We start from the raw sequence: 18,255 nt of genomic DNA, 5'->3' as shown, positions 1-18,255 counted from the left end.
AGCTCTTTGATGAATAAATGAACAACAATATCCTAACAGATTTAGGTCTATGATCCATTACAAGGTAATTTTTTTTTTTTCCCCAGCATCTGTAAACTACATTTACTGAGTGCTTGCTTACTGGGCACATCAGATACAAAAGAGTTGGGACTGGGGCAGGTAAGAACTTAAGAAATTAAATATACACATTAATTTTACCATGAATTTAACTACTAGGGAAGTACAAAATTTGTACAAGTTATACTTTATAATGAAATTTTGATGTCTGTCCAAAGGGTAAGTTATACATACAATGCAGTAAAAATGTTTTAAAATTGTGCTTAGTATCACAGAACTACCCCGAAATGGGTTCATAAAATGCCTATACAGCATTATACAGATATATTTCACATTAAAGATTGCTTGTAAAGTACAAATACTTTGACCCCATTGCTGAGAAATCTATGGCTGACAACTATATGTGCAGTTCCTCTAAGAAACATCGCAGTATTTGTAGTCCATCTCGCCTTTAAACTCCACCTTATTTTTAGTTTCACTTACGAGTTCTCTTCAGAACCGTTTATATTTCTTTTGTCTGATCATCTTCTTTGAGTTTCCTGATTTCATTTTTTAAACAATTTATAGTTTCATGACTTGCTTTTAATCTCTTTAAGCTCTGCAATTTCAAAGTTTGTTTTTTTTCCCCACAGCTTCTAATTTTTCTCTGGTTTTCACTTCAAGTTCTGCAAATTCTGTTTCATGCTTATAGGCTCCTAAGGTAAGCTGACGAGATGTTGTTGTTAATAATTATAGCATCACTGCTGTTGGGTCTTGAAATATCATTTCATCATAGAACTCTGAAACCACTGTCTTTTTTCCCAGCATTGCACTGGTGTCTGATTGAAATAGCTTTTTTTTTTTTTTTTTTAATTTATTTATTTTTGGCTGTGTTGGGTCTTCGTTTCTGTGCGCAGGCTTTCTCTCATTGCGGCGAGCGGGGGCTACTCTTCATCGCGGTGCGCGGGCTTCTCATTGTCGTGTCTTCTCTTGTGCAGCACAGGCTCTACACGTGCAGGTTCAGTAGTTGTGGCTCACGGGCTTAGCTGCTCTGTGGCATGTGGGATCTTCCTAGACCAGGGCTCGAACCCATGTCCTCTGCATTGGCAGGCAGATTCTTAACCACTGCGCCACCAGGGAAGCCCCTGAAATAGCTTTAATAAACGATACGGGGTTACAGGTCTTCCATTAGGATCAATGAAAAATATTTTGATGATTATTTCGAATTCACCCCAACCTGTTTCAGTAATTTCAGATGGAGGCTTAGTAACAACTCTTAAAGGATTGCCATAGCTTTCATATAACTTAAATTGGATTTTCTTCACATATGCTGACATATCCTCATTTCTGTATGGTTTTACATATACTGTCCACTGATGGGTGTGCCCATCCTCTTCTCTTTTTTTCCCAAAATATGGGGCAACATTACCATAGACTATTGGTTTAACGACAGTAACCCCCTTCACTCTCCCGCCGGAGTCAGGTTCAAATTCGGCCATTCTCTTGAACATACTGTCCTACGGAAGAAGCCGCCGCTGCCAGGGAAAGAGACTGGGGCCAGCGGACTCGCCGCTGTGCTCCTCCCGCGCAGGCCCAAGGAGGAGGGTTTCTGGCCGAAGGAAGACGAGTCAGCAGTGCTCAGGGTGCTGAGGAATCACCAACGCCTCACGGCAGAGGGCGTCACGGAAGCCCATTCAGCCCCACGCAAGACGGGAAAGGTGGCGGCTACAAGGTAATTTTTAAAATTTGGAGGTAGATAAGATTGCGATTTTTTTTTTTTTGAATATGGATGACTGTGCAGAAAAGAGTTATCATTAACACAGTGGTCTGAGACTGCTATCCTTAGAAAGGTCTGCTTCCAAGGTTGGCCCTTGGCTGGTGGCTGGGAATTTGGCTGGTAAACAGTTTTTTCCTATACTGATATAAAACTCCCTAAACAATGAGAAGCTTACTGTGCCTAAACTGTTTGTACAAACAATATAGTTTATGCTGAAAACCTGATTTCCCTCTGGGAGTTAGGAATTTTGGTACGTGCTAAGTAAGGGTGCCTATGTGACCAGCTGCCAATAAAAAGCCTTGAGTGCTCTCTAATAAGCTTCCCTAGTAGAATACGCTTTGCATATGTTATCACAACTTATTTGAATATGCTTTGCATACGTTATCACAACTCATTTGCTGGAAGAATTAAGTGCATCCTGTGCAATCTCACTTGGAGCGGACTCTTAGAAGCTTGCACCTGGTCTCCTGTGGACTTCACCCTATTTGCCTCTCGCCTCTGCTGTTTTTTGCTTTCTATCCTTTAACTCTAAATCTCAGCCATGAGAACAAATTTACGCTCAGTTTTATCAGTCCTTCTAAAGGAATCTTTAAACACAGAGGTGGTTTTGGGGACCCCCAATACAACAAACAATTGTTCCAGCACCGTTTGTTGAAAAGACCATCCTCTCTCCACTGAATTACTTGGGATTTCCGTGAAAACTCCACTGACCAGGGACTTCGCTGGTGGTGCAGTGGTTAAGAATCCGCCTGCCAATGCAGGGGACACAGGTTCGAGCCCTGGTGAGGGAAGATCCCACATGTCACGGAGCAACTAAGCCCGTGTGGCACAACTACTGAAGTCTACCTAGACCCCGTGCTCCACAACAAGAGAAGCCACTGCAGTGAGAAGCCCCTGCACCGCAACGAAGAGTAGCCCCAACTCACTGTAACAAGAGAAAGCCTGTGCATAGCAATGAAGACCCAACACAGCCAAAAAATAAATACATTAATTAAAAAAAAAAAGAAAAACCTTAACTGACCAACTTTATACTTGTTCAGTTGTTTTGTTCATTTTAGGTGGTTTACACTCCACATTAATTTTATTATTATTATATACATTTTAAAATGTATTTATTTATTTTTGGCTGCATTGGGTCTTCGTTGCTGTGCACGGGGCTTTCTCTAGTTGCAGAGAGCGGGGGCTACTCTTCGTTGCAGTGCACGGTCTTCTCATTGCAGTGGCTTCTCTTGTTGGGAGCACAGGCTCTAGAGCACAGGCTCAGTAGTTGTGGCGCACGGGCTTAGTTGCTCCGCAGCATGTGGGATCTTCCCGGACCAGGGCTCGAACCTGTGTCCCCTGCATTGGCAGGAGGATTCTTAACCACTGCGCCACCAGGGAAGCCCCACATAAATTTTACAATCAACTTCTTAATTTCTACAAAAAGAGCCTGGGATTTCATTGAATCTACACATATTTCTGAGACTTAAAAACATTAACAATATTAAGCATTCTCATCTGTGAACATTGCATATCTCCCCATTTATTTAATTCTTCTTTAATGTCTCTCAGCTATTTTGAGGTCTTCAAGTGTACATATCTTGTGCATATTTTGTTGAATCTATCCTTAAGTATTTTTTTTATCTACTATAAATATTGCTTTCTTTCAATTTCAAACTGTTCATTGCTAGAAAATAGAACTATAATTGATTTTTGCATGGTTACTGATCTTGCATACGACCTTACTAAACTCATTTTTCGCAGACTTTTTGGTATTGTCTATGTACACTAAGTGAACAACACAGCTTTACTTCATCCTTTCAAATCTGTGTGCCTTTATTTCTTTTTCTTGCCTTGCTGCATTGGATCAGACCTTCACTTTAATGCAGAATAAAAATTTTGAGGACAAATATCCTTGTTCCTGATCGAAGGGGAAACACATTAAGTGTCTCACTATTTATATCAGATGTAGGATTCATAGACACCCTTTATCAGGTTGAGGAATTCCCCTCTAATCTTAGTTTGCTAAGAGCGTCTGAGAGTTTTACCACAAATGAATGTTGAACAAAGATATTTTTAATTATTATAAAAATTCAATGCTTGCCAGAGTATGCCAGTACACTTTAAAATGTTCTAATCTTTAACCCAGCAATGTGGTCAAATATTCAGGTACAACAACACTCATGGTGAAAAACTGGAAACAACAGAAATGACCCAGGACAGTTAAATAAATCACTGTATACACAAAGAACACTTTTTAGCATTAAAAATTATGTGTCAAAGAACATTTCATGAAATAGGAAAATACATATTACAACATAATATTAAGAGATAAAAGCTAGATAAATCTTATGATTCCAATTTTGTATAAATATACATATATGAGTGCTGGGATTAGTAATAATATTTTTAAAAATATTTTCCTGGGGCTTCCCTGGTGGCGCAGTGGTTGAGAGTCCGCCTGCCGATGCAGGGGACATGGGTTCATGCCCTGGTCCGGGAAGATCCCACATGCCGCGGAGCGGCTGGGCCCATGAGCCATGGCCGCTGAGCCTGCGCTTCCGGAGCCTGTGCTCCGCAACTGGAGAGGCCACAACAGTGAGAGGCCTGCATACAGCAAAAAAAAAAAAAAAAAAAAAAAAATCCTGTATTTTCTATATTTTCTACAATAAACCTGAAAAATCCGATGTCTGGTACAGTGCCTTGCAACCACTGTAGCTCAATAAATGTTATTTTAAAAAGGGCAAATAGGGGCTTCCCTGGTGGCTCAGTGGTTAAGAATCCGCCTGCCAATGCAGGGGACTCGGGTTCAAGCCCTGGTCTCGGAAGATCCCACATGCCGCAGAGCAACTAAGCCTGAGCGCCACAACTACTGAGCCTGTGTTCTAGAGCCTATGAGCCACAACTACTGAGCCCACATGCTGCAACTACTGAAGCCCGCGTGCCTAGAGTCTGTGCTCCACAACAAGAGAAGCCACCACAATGAGAAGCCCGCAAACCACAAGGAAGAGTAGCCTCTGCTCGACAAAACTAAAGAAAGCCCGCGTGCAACGAAGACCTAATGCAGCCACAAATAAATTTAGTAAAAAAAAAAAAAAAAAGGGCAAATAAAAGTATTACAATAGCTGTTCTCTGAAATGACTTCCACTTAATCTACTTGCTAGATCATCTAATGCTCTCCATCCTATGAAATATGTATGCTGAAGTACACAGCATACTAAATGCTAGCAATCATAGTGCAATCCCTCACGACTGCAAACTTTTGTTCCCACTGGCTGAATTATATCCTAATCACAAGTCAGTAGTAATACTTGTTCTCTCAGTTTTTGCTAATTGTACCATCATTGTTAATTATGTGATCTAATCAGACATTCTGTAAACTGTTGGAAACCAAGTGCAAAATGAAAAAGAAGTTGTTTCTGGGAATTCCCTGGCCGTCCAGTGGTTGGGACTCTGCACTTTCACTGCCGAGGGCACAGGTTCAATCCCTGGTCAGGGAACTAAGATCCCACAAGCCATGTGGCATGGCCAAAAACAACAACAACAAAAAAACGAGAATTTGTTTGCATAGAAACTAAGTTGAATGTTTTGGAAAGACTTAATAAAAGTAAATCTCTAAAACCAATTTCTGATGAATTAGGGGTAAGACAATTCTAAAAACTTAGGGGAAAAACTGAACATATCTAGAAGATTTCTATACTAAGACTGTATCTGAAGTGTTTTAAAGTTTTTATCCTACTTTACATAAGCAAAAACTTGAAATTATAGGCAATACATTAAAGTTATGGTTTGTTTGAGAGACAGGAAGTTCCAAATGGCAGACTCATACTCAAAACCAAAAGGACTTGGCCTTAAAGCAAAAGACTGGTAAATTAACAGTACATTTAAATATTTCGAATTAAAATAAAACATTTAAGGTGTTTTAACTATTCTTTATGATTCCTCACCTTAAACGACTTTTTGGCTAATCATCACTAACTACTGGTCCTAACTGCATTAAATAAGAGCATATTTACTGTACTTTGATAATCAGAAAAAAAATTATTAAAATTAAAAGGATTATTAGCGGAGTTGGGGAGGGAAGTACTACATCTCTTCACTCTGCTGATTTACCTCATAAAGCATGAGTCGAACATCAGCCTGCTGGCCTAAGCATCTCCTCAAACTATCCATGATCTCAAGGCAAAAGGTTTCATTGGCGACAGAATTGTAACGGCTATGGACATCCACATGGACCTGAAAAGAAGAGAGGCCAGTTCATGTCTATCTTACTAGAGTAAGTAGTTTCTATTAAGGGGGTAAAATGAGCTGATGTACTTGGTCAAAGAACCTTACATTTAGCTTTCCCCATATGCCAAAACCCAGGACTGAGGCAGATATTATAATCATTATTAGGCCATGATAAGTTATCACTCTTATTCTAGTTTGGACTAAGAGAATTTTCAAGCACTTAAAAAAATTAACTCTTCCTTATTCCTTAAGATTTTCCTTGGCAATGTCACCTGCTTAGGAAGGCACACAGATTATTTCATGCTTCTAGAATTCAGTAGTCATAATAAACTTGATTTTACATAAAAGGTCTAAAAGACTTCCTTACATGTCTTCAATAGCTAGAAGAATTGAGCTATTTTTGGTTCCGTGAACTCCTGAGATGTTTAGGGGTAGGTAGTTATTTTCTTCAGATATGGACTTGACAAAGAATAACACTGCTTGTTTGAGTCATATAATAAATTCAGCCATTATAGACCAAGAACTCCTAATCCTCACTTCAGGCATCTTAGTGAGGAAGTTAATACTGACTGAGGTCAAATCCCAGTTCTACCCATTACTGGCCATATCACCTTGGGCAAGTTATTTAACCTCTCTCAGTCTCAGTTTTCTTACCCTTAAATTGGGGATAATAACAATACATAAATGATACCCAGTGTTCCTAATATTTAATCTATGCCATATGTTATAAACAAAAGTTTTGTATAGTTATACCAGAGCAATAAAGGATTCTTAATGAAACTAGTAAACAGATACGTCTCTTATTATAAATCGTATATTACTGAATTTAAATGACAAAGACAATTTTATTGCTGCAAAACCTAGATTATCACGTTACTGTAAAATGTTTTGTTTTCTCAGGTTACAGGTTTTAATAGATGTACAAAGTAAATAAACTATTAAAACTGGGGACAATAACAGTATTTAGCCTCAGAGAATTGCTGTGAAGATTAAATGAGAAAATAAATGTAAAGCACTTAGCATAGAGTCTAGCACAGTGCTGTCCAGTAGAAACACAATACAAATCACAAATGCAAGCCACATATATAATATTAAATTTTCTAGTAGTCAAATCAAAAAAGTAAAAAAACTGGTGAAATTAATTTTAATATTTTATTTAACCCAACACAGCCAAAATATTATCTCAACACATAATCAAAATTAAAAATTATTAATGAGATAGTTTACATTCTTTTATCTCACACAGAGTCTTCAAAATCCAGTGTGTGTTTTACACACAGAGCAACACTCAATTTGAACTAGCGACATTTCAATCAATATTCAGTTCAACAGCCACCTTGAGGCTAGGGACTACCATATTGAAAAGCACAGTTAACACACAGCAAATTTTCCATTAAAAAGTGTTGGCTGATATCATCATCATCATCAGACTCTCAGTTTCAGGATCATTTGTACAACCAGAAAAGGAGTAAAAGAAAAGAGTCTGCACATCATCAGCTCCTGCATCAGTGCACACACTATAAGCTGGTGTGAAAAAAAATCCTTACCTGGCTAATTCCAATAGACTGACTGCACTGAGAAGACGACAAGCTGCCTAAAACTTTAAAGTTCTTCAGGAGCAGCAAAAACCCAGCAACTGCAGATTTTCGGGCATCAAGCTGCCTAGCTCAGGAATAGACAGAGAAGAAGTTACCAAACAGTACTGATTTCACAGGAATAGGCTTCTGGGTCAGAAAAATTCAGTTACTTCTGTACAGGAAAGGAATATGTATAAACAATGAAGCACAGAGCAAAATAAATTGAATTTATATACTCAAAATAAGGCATTGGGGCTTCCCTGGTGGCGCAGTGGTTGAGAGTCTGCCTGCCGATGCAGGGGACACGGGTTCGTGCCCTGGTCTGGGAAGATCCCACATGCCATGGAGCGGCTGGGCCCGTGAGCCATGGGCGCTGAGCCTGCGCGTCCGGAGCCTGTGCTCCACAACGGGAGAGACCACAACAGTGAGAGGCCCGCGTACCGCAAAAAAAAAAAAAAAAAAAAAAAAGGCATCGGCTGTTCACAGCAATTAGTAGTATAGGAATTCAGCTGAATTTTGCATTATCTACTTAACCTCTGGCACTATCTATACTTTCTTCTATCCTGCTGACAAGTCTATGAGGGAAATGAGAACAAGAGTGCTGAAAGGCTGTACAATGGGTTGATAACTCAAATGTAAGTACTAAATATAGCAAAGGAAATTGCTGATTTTCTCTGAGTTTAAAGGAGCACTTCCTTTCTTCATAGAGGAGTGCAGTGCTTGGTGCCTTATAAACCCTCCATCCAGAAAAATGATACACTCATCTCACTGAGGCTCAATGATTAATGCATGTTATAGATGCTACAATATACAACCTTGGCCTATCAGACATGCTTTTGGGTAAGGAGTAACAACAAACTGTCAATTCTAGAATAGGGATAAACAGCATATGGCTACTTACTAGTTGCTCCTCTGAATATCCATGAGTGTATTATAATATGGCCAATGTGGTATTAATTTGGTATCTTATCCTTAAAGTAACAAATGCTTCCCACATATTACCCATCTCATAGTATCTTTAGGAGATGGTATTATCTCTAAGTTTGGGTTAGGAATTTGCATGACTGCTGTGAATAGGTTGTACTAGAGATGACTGCAGAGAGGACTCTAAGTAACATTAGAAAGCATCACTTCCTCAGATCTCATGGGAGGCTACATACCTGGCAAACATAGCTTTCCGAAGGACAAGTATCAAGGAGTCTCTTATTGACAAGCTGACTTTTAGAAGGGGCTGAAAGAGGAAGAATCAGTAGGTAAAAACAGCAATTTGTTTATTAGCCTTAGCACATTTCTACTCAATACTGTTACCATTTGGCTTTTATAAGAAAGTTTGGCTCTGTTTTATAAACAAGTTGCATTGTTTATTACACTTAGTAATAAGGACAATTTTATATTTTGAAATGCTAAATTGAAACTAGTTGTGAATACCTTTAAACCTACTGTCCTCAATTAATAATTTCCTAAGAGCCTTTCAATTACTTCACTAACTTGAAACTGAATCAAAGGAGAGAGAATAGCACTATGAAGAGGGGGTGAACTTGGAAAATAGACTCTATTTTAATAGAAAGTTTTATGTTCTAGAATCAAGGAAAACAGTATTTCTTACATGTATATGTGTAAGAAATACATCAGACCTCCACTCGGCAGTTCAACCTCAGTTGTGGTGAGCTCTTTAGGAGTCAAGACTTACCTGCACTGCCTTCATCAGCCCTTGTACGGTTTGAAGGGGCAGAAAGGACAAATAGTCAAAAGTTTCTGTGACTTTAGAAGAACAACTTTGAAGAACTAAGGGTGAATACATGATGATATCTGAAAGCAGGTCTGAAAAACAGAATCTATAATCAGTTGCCTCAAATAACTAAAAACGTTTCAAATAAAAGGAACATAAAATGGAGAAAGAAATGGTAAAAAGTTTTTTGTTTCTTTCTCAAATAAGTCAAGTACACTGCAACATAGATTTCTACTGATTCTATGTATTAAGACTTTAAGGTCAATGTAACCAGGATACTTGTAAAATTTCTTCTGGTGATAGTGTAAGACTACAAAAATTAAACTGTCTAAAAGAAAGGAAGAAACCCATTATACTGCCTGAATAAGTAGTACACATTGTCTTCATATTTCCAAACTGAAATAAATCAATAAATATTTATGAATTTCTATTATATGCAAGCATAATAACATGGTCCCATAAGGAATATTCAAAAGCACAAAACCTGGTCTCTCTTCCTTCAAGAATGTTAATTTAGCTGGAAGTGAAGAAAAAAATATTTTAAAAGAATGAAAGAATAGAATGATACCAAAAATCTAATTATTCCAAACATTGTTTATTGTCTAGCAAATGGTAAAGAGAGAGTTTAAACAGGAGCGCAAAGGAAGAGATCATTATGAGATGGTGTGCTTTAGGAGAGCAAAGAGAAGAAGGAATTTAAGCTGGATTCTAAAAGATGGGTAACATTTAGATGCACAAAGAACTGGAAAGAACTATTATATTTAAAGGGAAAAGTACGAGTAAAAGTACAGGAAAGGCAAGTGTAAGACATATTCAGAGGATGGTGGGGAAATCTGTGGAGACAGGGTGAAGCATTCAGAAAAGTAAATAATGGAAGTTAATGCTGGAAAGGTAGGTTGGATCAAATTGTCAAGGACTTTTTTTGGCCGTGGCACGTGGCTTCTGGGATCTTAGTTCTGCGACCAGGGATCAAACCCAGGCCCATGGCAGTGAAAGCACTGAGTGCTAACCACTGGACTGCCAGGGAATTCCATCAAGGACTTTAAATACCAGGATAAAGAGCTGGTAATTTATGAAAGGAGGTATTAGTGAGTTTTGAATGACAGAGTGGTATTTTAGGAATACTGATCTGGCGGCAATTTGCAGGCAGAATCGCTGCAGAGAAAAAAGAAAGCAGGGAAACCAGTTAGGAAGCTGTGGTAGTAGTCTAAATGCAAGGTTATAAGACTGGGAATTAGGCAATGGGTGTATGTGTGTGGGGGAGGGTATAAAAAAGAAGAAAGAGGTAACAGTATGACGGAAAGAATGAAAGAACTTAGGTACCAAGTGTATTTGAGAAGATTAAAAGGAATTCTAGCCTCTGAGACTCAGAGCCGTGTTTCAGATAACAGAAACAGGGACAACGGAAAGGGGAATTTGTTTGAAGGCAATAGTATTGCATTTGAAATAAAAGGAAAAAAAATACTAAATGGAAATATCCAGCAGGAATGAAGTCATTGAAGCAGTGAACTAAGGAAAGAGGAGAGTCTTGACATAAAGATTTGGGAGCCATGCCCACAAAAGACCCCACCAAAATAACTGAAATCATGAGAAGTGGTACGATATCTGCAAGTAAGATAATATATAAAAAGAGGGACAGACACTGCCCACCAAGATGGAGTAAGAGTAACCAGATTTATCTTCCCACTTTAAACATCTACAAGAAAATAAGCCAAATTACATGAAACAACAATTTTCAGACACCAGACAAGAAGCAGTACAGACAATGATCCCTGAGAGAAGGGAAATAAATGAGGAGAGGCTTATAATAATTGCCCCATCTTACTGCCTGGAGGGTTTCTAGGCAGTAGCACAGAGAGGGGAAACTCAGAATCCAGCGGTCTTCCTGAGTTACAGAGACAGAGTTGACAATTCAGGAAAGCTAAGGCAGCTAGAATTCATAGGGCAGAGTACCAGAAAGGAAAGAGCTGCATGGAAAGAGGGCCCTGGAGATGTGCAGGTAGCTCCCCTTGTATGTTAGCTGCATGCTAGTCAGTGCATCTGTATGAAAAAACAATCTAAGTCAGGGAAAAAATCACAGGCAAGCAGTAGGCAAATCCATTCTCAGAGGTCATAAAGGACAGGAAATAGTTTATATTCACAACATCCACAGTGGAGACACCTCATAATATACAAGGAGCATTGCTTTAATTGTAGCACCAAGTTGGCCCTAGATTAAAGACTGTCTGGTCTTATATAACACAACATAAAAATAATCATAAAAAGGATTAAATGCTTTCCAAGAAACTTAAAGCTCAATAATATTCGAAGGAAAAAAAAATCCAGCAAATTAACAATGTGAAGTTCACAGTATCTGCCATCCAATCAAAATTATTCATCAGGCAAAGAAGCAGGAAAACACAACTCATGACGACGAGGAAATAAATCAATAAAAACAGATCAGAAATTACACAACGATAAGAGTTAGTAGACAAGGACATTAAAAGAACTAAAATAAATATATGTTCAAGAAGGTAAGGGAAGGGAATTCCCTGGTGGTCCAGTGGTTAGGACTTGGTGCTCTCACTGCCAGGGGCCCAGGTTTGATCCCTGGTTGGGGAATTAAGATCCTGCAAGAAGATGTGGCACAGCAAAAAAAAAATAGGTCAGGGAAGCATGTTTAAAAAAAAAAGACAGGGAAGATACGGAAGACATAAATCAAACATCTAAAGATGAAAATTTTAATGGATAAGATCACTGCAGAAGATTTGGGAATCTGAATTTACAGCAATAAAAACTATCTAAAATGAAACACAAAGTAAAAAAGACTAAAGAGGGCTTCCCTGGTGGCGCAGCGGTTGAGAGTCCGCCTGACGATGCAGGGGACACGGGTTCGTGCCCCCGTCCAGGAAGATCCCACATGCCGCGGAGTAGCTGGGCCCGTGAGCCACGGCCGCTGAGCCTGCGCGTCCAGAGCCTGTGCTCTGCAACGGGAGAGGCCATACAATGAGAGGCCCGCGTACCGGAAAAAAAAAAAAAAAAAAGAAAAAAAAAGAGAAGGGAGAAGAGGAAAAAGGGAACAAAAAACAGACAAAGTAGAAAACAAATAGCCGGATGTTAATCACATTAAATGTAGATGGCCTGCCCTGATTAAAAGTCAGAGACTGTCAAATTGGATAAAAAAAAGTAAAACACAATTGTATGTTGTCTATAATAAAACCAAGTTAACTATATAAAGACATAAATAAGTTAAATCTAAAAAGATGGAAAAAATATACCATGTTAACACTGATAAAAAGAAAGCTGCAGAGATTATATTAATATCAAAGTAGACTTCAGAGTAAATAATATTGCCAGGAACAAAAAGGTCATTTCATAACAATTAATGGATCCATTAACAAAGAGGACATAACAATCCTTAATGTTTATGCCCTATAATAGAGTTTTAAAATTCCTGAAGCAAAAACTGATAGAACTGAAAGGCACAGACAGTCATTTCTATAAATACAAAGTCAGAGATTTCAACGCCCCTCTCTTAATAGTTAACAGAATAAGTAGACAGAAAATCAGTAAGGACACAGGAGACTTGAATAATCTGAATTCAGTGATTTATAGAAAACTACCTAATAATAGAATACATATTATTTTCAATAGCATGGAGAACACTTATCAAAATGAACCATATTCTGAGAATAAAACAAGTCTCAATAAATTTTTTAAAATTCGCATCATACAAAGTATGTTTTATAACCACAAATTAGAAATCAATAACAGAAAACCTGGAAAATCTACAAATACTTGAAAACTAAACAACACACTTCTAAATAACCCACTGGTTAAAGAACAAATCACAAAAGAAATTAAAAGTATTTGGAACGCAATGAAAATAAAAAACAAAATTTATGGGATGCAGCTAAAGCAACGTTTAGAAGGAAATTTATAGTTTAATGCTTTATTGAAAAAAAAGAGAAAGGTCTCAAATTAATGACATATGCTTTTAATCAAAAGAAGCACAGACTGACCCAAAGTAGCAGTAGAAACAAAACAAAAAAGAGCACATATCAATAAAACTGAAAACAGAAAAACAACAGAGAAACTCAATGAAACCAAAAGCTGGTTCTTGGAGAAAAATCAATAAAATTGATAAACCTCTTGCTAGACTAATCAGGAAAAAGAGAAAAGATGCAAATTATGGCTTTTAGGAGTCAGAAAGGGCAAATCAATATAGATCCTACAGACATTAAATGGAATACTCGGAACAACTTCATGACAATAAATTTGATAACTTAAGATGAAATGGTCAAATTCCTTGAAAGACACAAACTACCAAAGTTCACCCAGAAGATTCAGATAACCTGACTAGCCCTACTTCTATTAAAAGAATGGATTTTGTAGTTAAAACCCTTCACACAAACAAAAGGAAACTTCAATCATCAGGAAGGAAAAATTAGCAGTATCAATATCTAGGTAAATATAACAGACCAGAAGTTGGCACACTTTTTCTGTAAAGGGCCAGACAATAACTATTTTAGGCTTAATGGGTCATGTGAGATAGATATATATATCACGAGTTGGTATATGTATGTATGTGTGTGTGTGTGTGTGTGTATATATATATATATATATATATATATACACACATCAACTCAACTCTGCTGGTAAAGTATAAAAGCAAGATAGACAACACATAAATGATTGAGCATGTCTGTATTCCAATAATACTATATTTTATGAACTCTAAAGTCTAAAATTTTCATGTATCATGATATATTCTTCTTTTGATGTTTTTCAATCACTTAAAAGAGCAAAATGAACCCAAAGCAAGCAAAAGGAAGGAAATAATGAAAAGCGGAATTTGGTGAAATAGAAAAAAGAAAAAAAAAAGAGAAAATTCAAACTAAAATCTCATTCTTTCAAAGATCAGTAAAACTGGCAAGCTTCTAAGCCAGACTGGTAAAGAAAAAAAGAAAAAAGACATATCACTGATATCAAGAACGTCTAGATTTGGAGATGACGTGATTTCTATGTAGAAAATCCTAAGGAATTGCCAAAAAGCGACTAGAACTAATAAGTGGGTTTAGCATGGTTGCAGGATATAAGGTCAATATTAAAAAAGCAACTATTTCTACACAACAGCAATCAACAATCAGAAATTGAAAATTTTAAAAATACTATTTACAACAGTGTCAAAAAAATGAAATAGGGATCGACAAAAGATATGCAAGATCCACGCACTGAAAACTACAAAACACTGCTGAAAGAAATTGAAGAAGTAAAATAAATGGAGAGATACATTGTGTTCGTGGGTTAGAAGACTCAATATTGCTAAGATGCCAATTCTCTCCCCAATTAATCCATACATTTGAGGCAATCTCCATCAAAACTTGAGACCTTTTATAAAAACTGACAAACTGATTAGAATATTTATTTGGAAATGCAAAGGACCTAGAATAGTCAAAAGTTAAAAGACTTACACTATTGCTTTTAAGACACATTATGACGCTATAGCAATCAAGACATAACACACACATAGCTCACTGGAATAGAACAGATTCCTAAAATAGACCCACACATGTATGGTTAGTTGATTTCAATAAAGATGTCATGGTACCTCAATGAAGAAAAGATAATCTTTTCAAAAAATTGTGTTGGAACAACTGGATAGCCTTAAGCAAAAAGATGAACCTTGTTATGTCACATCCTATACAAAATTTAACAAAAATGGATCACAGATCTAAGTATAAGAGCTGAAACTATAAGGCTTCTAGTAGAAAATATAGGAGAAAATCTTAGTGACCTTGGGTTTGGCAAAGATTTTTTTAATACATGACATAAAAAGCAGGAACTATACAAAACTGATGAACTGGTAACTGATAAATTAAAAATGTTGGTTCTTCAAATGACACTGTTACAAATATTAAAAGTCAAACCACAGACCAGGAGAAAATATCTGCAAAACATATATCTGACAAAGGACTTGTATTTAGAATATATAAATAACTCTTACAACTCAGTAATAAAAAGGGAAACAACTCAATTTTTTTAAATGGACAAAAGACCTGAACAGACATTTAACCAAAGAAAATATAGAAATGACAAATAAGCATGGCAAATGTTCAATATATCATTAGGCATTGAGGAAATGCAAACAAAAACACAATTAGAATGAGTAAAATTAAAAAGACTGATCATACCAAGAGTTGGTCACAATGTGGAGCAACTAGAAACACTGCTTATAGGAATGTAAAATGGTACGACGACTGTGGAAAATAGTCTGGCAGTTTCTTAAACTATAAAGCCTACACCTACCATATGGTGTACCCATTCCACTATAACATGTTTCCATACAGAAATGAAAGCATACATCCTCAGAAAGACTTACACATTAATGTTCATAGCAGCTTTATTCGTGATAGCCCCAAACTAGAAACAACCTAAAAACCTGCACACAGGTGAATGGATAAATAAATTGTGGTTATATCCGTATTAGGGAATACTAACAATAAAAAGGAAATCAATTATTGATACGTGTGACAACTACAGAAAAATCTCAAAAGAATTATGCTGAGTGAAAGAAGTCAGACCAAAAAGAAAGGAAAAAAAAAAGGAGTACACACTGTAGGATTCCATTTACATAAAATTTTTTAAATTTATAGTGACAGAAAGCAGACCAGACTAGAGATGAGAGATGGGAAGGAAGAGAGGGATGCAGGAACAAATTACAAAGAGGCACCAGGAAACATTTGTGGGTGATAGATATGTTCATTTTGACTGTGGTGATACTTTCTGTTTCGCTGGTGTATATGTATGTCAAAAGTTATCAAACTGTTATACTTTAAATATGTGGACATTGTTGTACCTCAATTATACTTCAATAAAGCTGTAAAGAAAGAAAAAAAGTAGAATGAAGTGTCAAGTACAGAGCTTTGGAGAACCCTGACATTTAAGGATAGAAGAAAGAAAAGGAATCACTAAAGAAGAAAAAAAAACTGATCATAGGCAGGATAAGATGCAAATTATTACAGTTATCAACTTCAGGGGAGTTGTAAACAGTGTAGAATGATAGAGAAATTAAGAAAGTTGGTGATTAAGAAAAGACCAGTGGATTTAGACATTAGGATATATGTATTAAAAGAGCAAAACATTCAGAGGTCACCAAAGAGACCAGTACTGAAGTCAGAATGTCAAGGGTTAGGGCTTCCCTGGTGGCGCAGTGGTTGAGAGTCCACCTGCCGATGCAGGGGACACGGGTTCGTGCCCCAGTCCAGGAAGATCCCACATGCCGTGGAGCGGCTGGGCCAATGAGCCATGGCCGCTGAGCTTGCGCATCCGGAGCCTGTGCTCCGCAACGGGAGAGACCACAGCAGTGAGAGGCCCGCGTACCGCCAAAAAAAAACACAAAAAAACAAAAAATGAATGTCAAGGGTTAAGAGAACGGGAAGTCATTGAGTGACAGCAGAAGGACAGCACTCACCTGAGAAGTATTCAAACAAAAAAGAGAGAAAGTTGATGCAAGACAGAAGTTCACTCATTAGTTATATGCTCTTTTCCTTCTTGACAACCATAGACAATATAAATGCATTTATGTTTTACTGGCATCATAATCAAAGATGTCATTAAAGATGTCAATCTACTGTATCATTACATTTTTTTCCAGAACCAAAAGCGTTATGACATTTAAATAAAAATGTTCCTGACAACTTTATCCACCCTTCCAAAGTTCAATACCTATGAAATGAGTGATGGGGGAGGATCCTCTGGTAACAACCCTGTTGAGGACCTGCTCCAGAATTTCTTGTCTGATCATCTCATGGATCTAAAAAGAACAGAAGAACCAATAAAATATTCCTTGGTGACCTTCAGCTTACAATTATATCAATGCATGTTAGGCAGATTAAAGAATAGTTTGAAAAAAAAAAAAAGAATAGTTTGAATATGGGCAAAACTGGACTGTTTATTTCAAAGACAAATATAATGTGAATCATCGGGAAAGAATCACTCAATTCTACCCTCATTCTGTGCTCAGACAATTCACTAGCAGGGCAAACTTTTATTAGCCTAAAAGAGAAATCATATGAAAGTACTGCTACATATAAGGTCCAGCATCAAACAGGAATAATTCTACCTAGGTATCTATTACATGCCAACGTCCATATTCCTGACAGTATGCACAACTTTTATTTTAAAATTTAAAAGCCCATGAAAATTTCTGAAAACCTAGAAAATCTTCACCAAGCCCTTCCTCAGTTTCTACAAGCAGAGCAACTGCCTAAAAAACAACCTGTTTTGAATTTTTACTTGAATTTTAGTTAAATTTCATACCTGAACTTGATAACTTTGGGATACAGACTAATTACTTTCAGACCCTGGACTAATAATTTGATTATTAGTAAATTCTATATTCTATAGATACCTTGGCAAAGCCAACATCTGTGTGAAATCAAGTGGAACCTTCTTAGTTTTAAAAAAGATTAATTTAAAAACAAAAACCATTTTCTTATTCTAAGAATGTTTTTAATCAGATTATGGTTAAGGAGAGTCATATGTATCTAATACACAACTCTCAAGGACTATTATATGACATTCACTTCATGGAACATCAGATTTACATTTAAATTGGCCTCCAAATAACATTTTCAGCAGATACGTTTGTTGTGTAGATACAGTGAACAACTGAATGTAAAGAAGATGTCTTAGAGAAATCACTGGCAAAGCAAATTTGTTTAGTCTCAGATATGATCTTTTTTGAACTTGAAATGAATTTTTGAAAGCTATTTCAGAAATTAAGATTGAGATGATAGCCATAATATGGTAATGAATTAAAAGATTGTAAATTCCCCAATTTGGTTCTTCAAAAACAATGAACCATTAAGAATGATTCTTCAAGCTTGATGTTCTACAGCAACCTAAAAGATTATTTTTTGTATAAGGGAATTTTAAAAACCCAG

The 18,255-nt window shown here is 36.9% G+C and overlaps 1 protein-coding gene and 1 pseudogene across 7 annotated transcripts in view; both read right to left on the bottom strand.

Annotated features, from left to right (window-relative positions):
* The window catches only part of FANCI (FA complementation group I), a 76,800-nt gene that overhangs the window by 26,326 nt on the left and 32,219 nt on the right, over window positions 1–18,255 (bottom strand). For all 7 annotated transcript variants that reach the window (XM_067696471.1, XM_067696493.1, XM_067696503.1 and 4 more), the window contains 5 exons: window positions 17,036–17,123; window positions 9,290–9,420; window positions 8,760–8,830; window positions 7,570–7,684; window positions 5,906–6,028 (listed from right to left, as the gene is read on the bottom strand). In XM_067696471.1, the coding sequence (XP_067552572.1) occupies window positions 5,906–6,028; window positions 7,570–7,684; window positions 8,760–8,830; window positions 9,290–9,420; window positions 17,036–17,123 (528 nt within the window). The remainder of the gene's footprint in view (window positions 1–5,905; window positions 6,029–7,569; window positions 7,685–8,759; window positions 8,831–9,289; window positions 9,421–17,035; window positions 17,124–18,255) is intronic.
* Window positions 6–2,642, bottom strand: LOC137202301 (YEATS domain-containing protein 4-like; annotated as a pseudogene).

Source organism: Pseudorca crassidens, chromosome 1 (assembly GCF_039906515.1).
Source record: "Pseudorca crassidens isolate mPseCra1 chromosome 1, mPseCra1.hap1, whole genome shotgun sequence".
Taxonomy (NCBI): domain Eukaryota; kingdom Metazoa; phylum Chordata; class Mammalia; order Artiodactyla; family Delphinidae; genus Pseudorca; species Pseudorca crassidens.
This window is presented reverse-complemented; position numbering and strand designations above follow the sequence as displayed.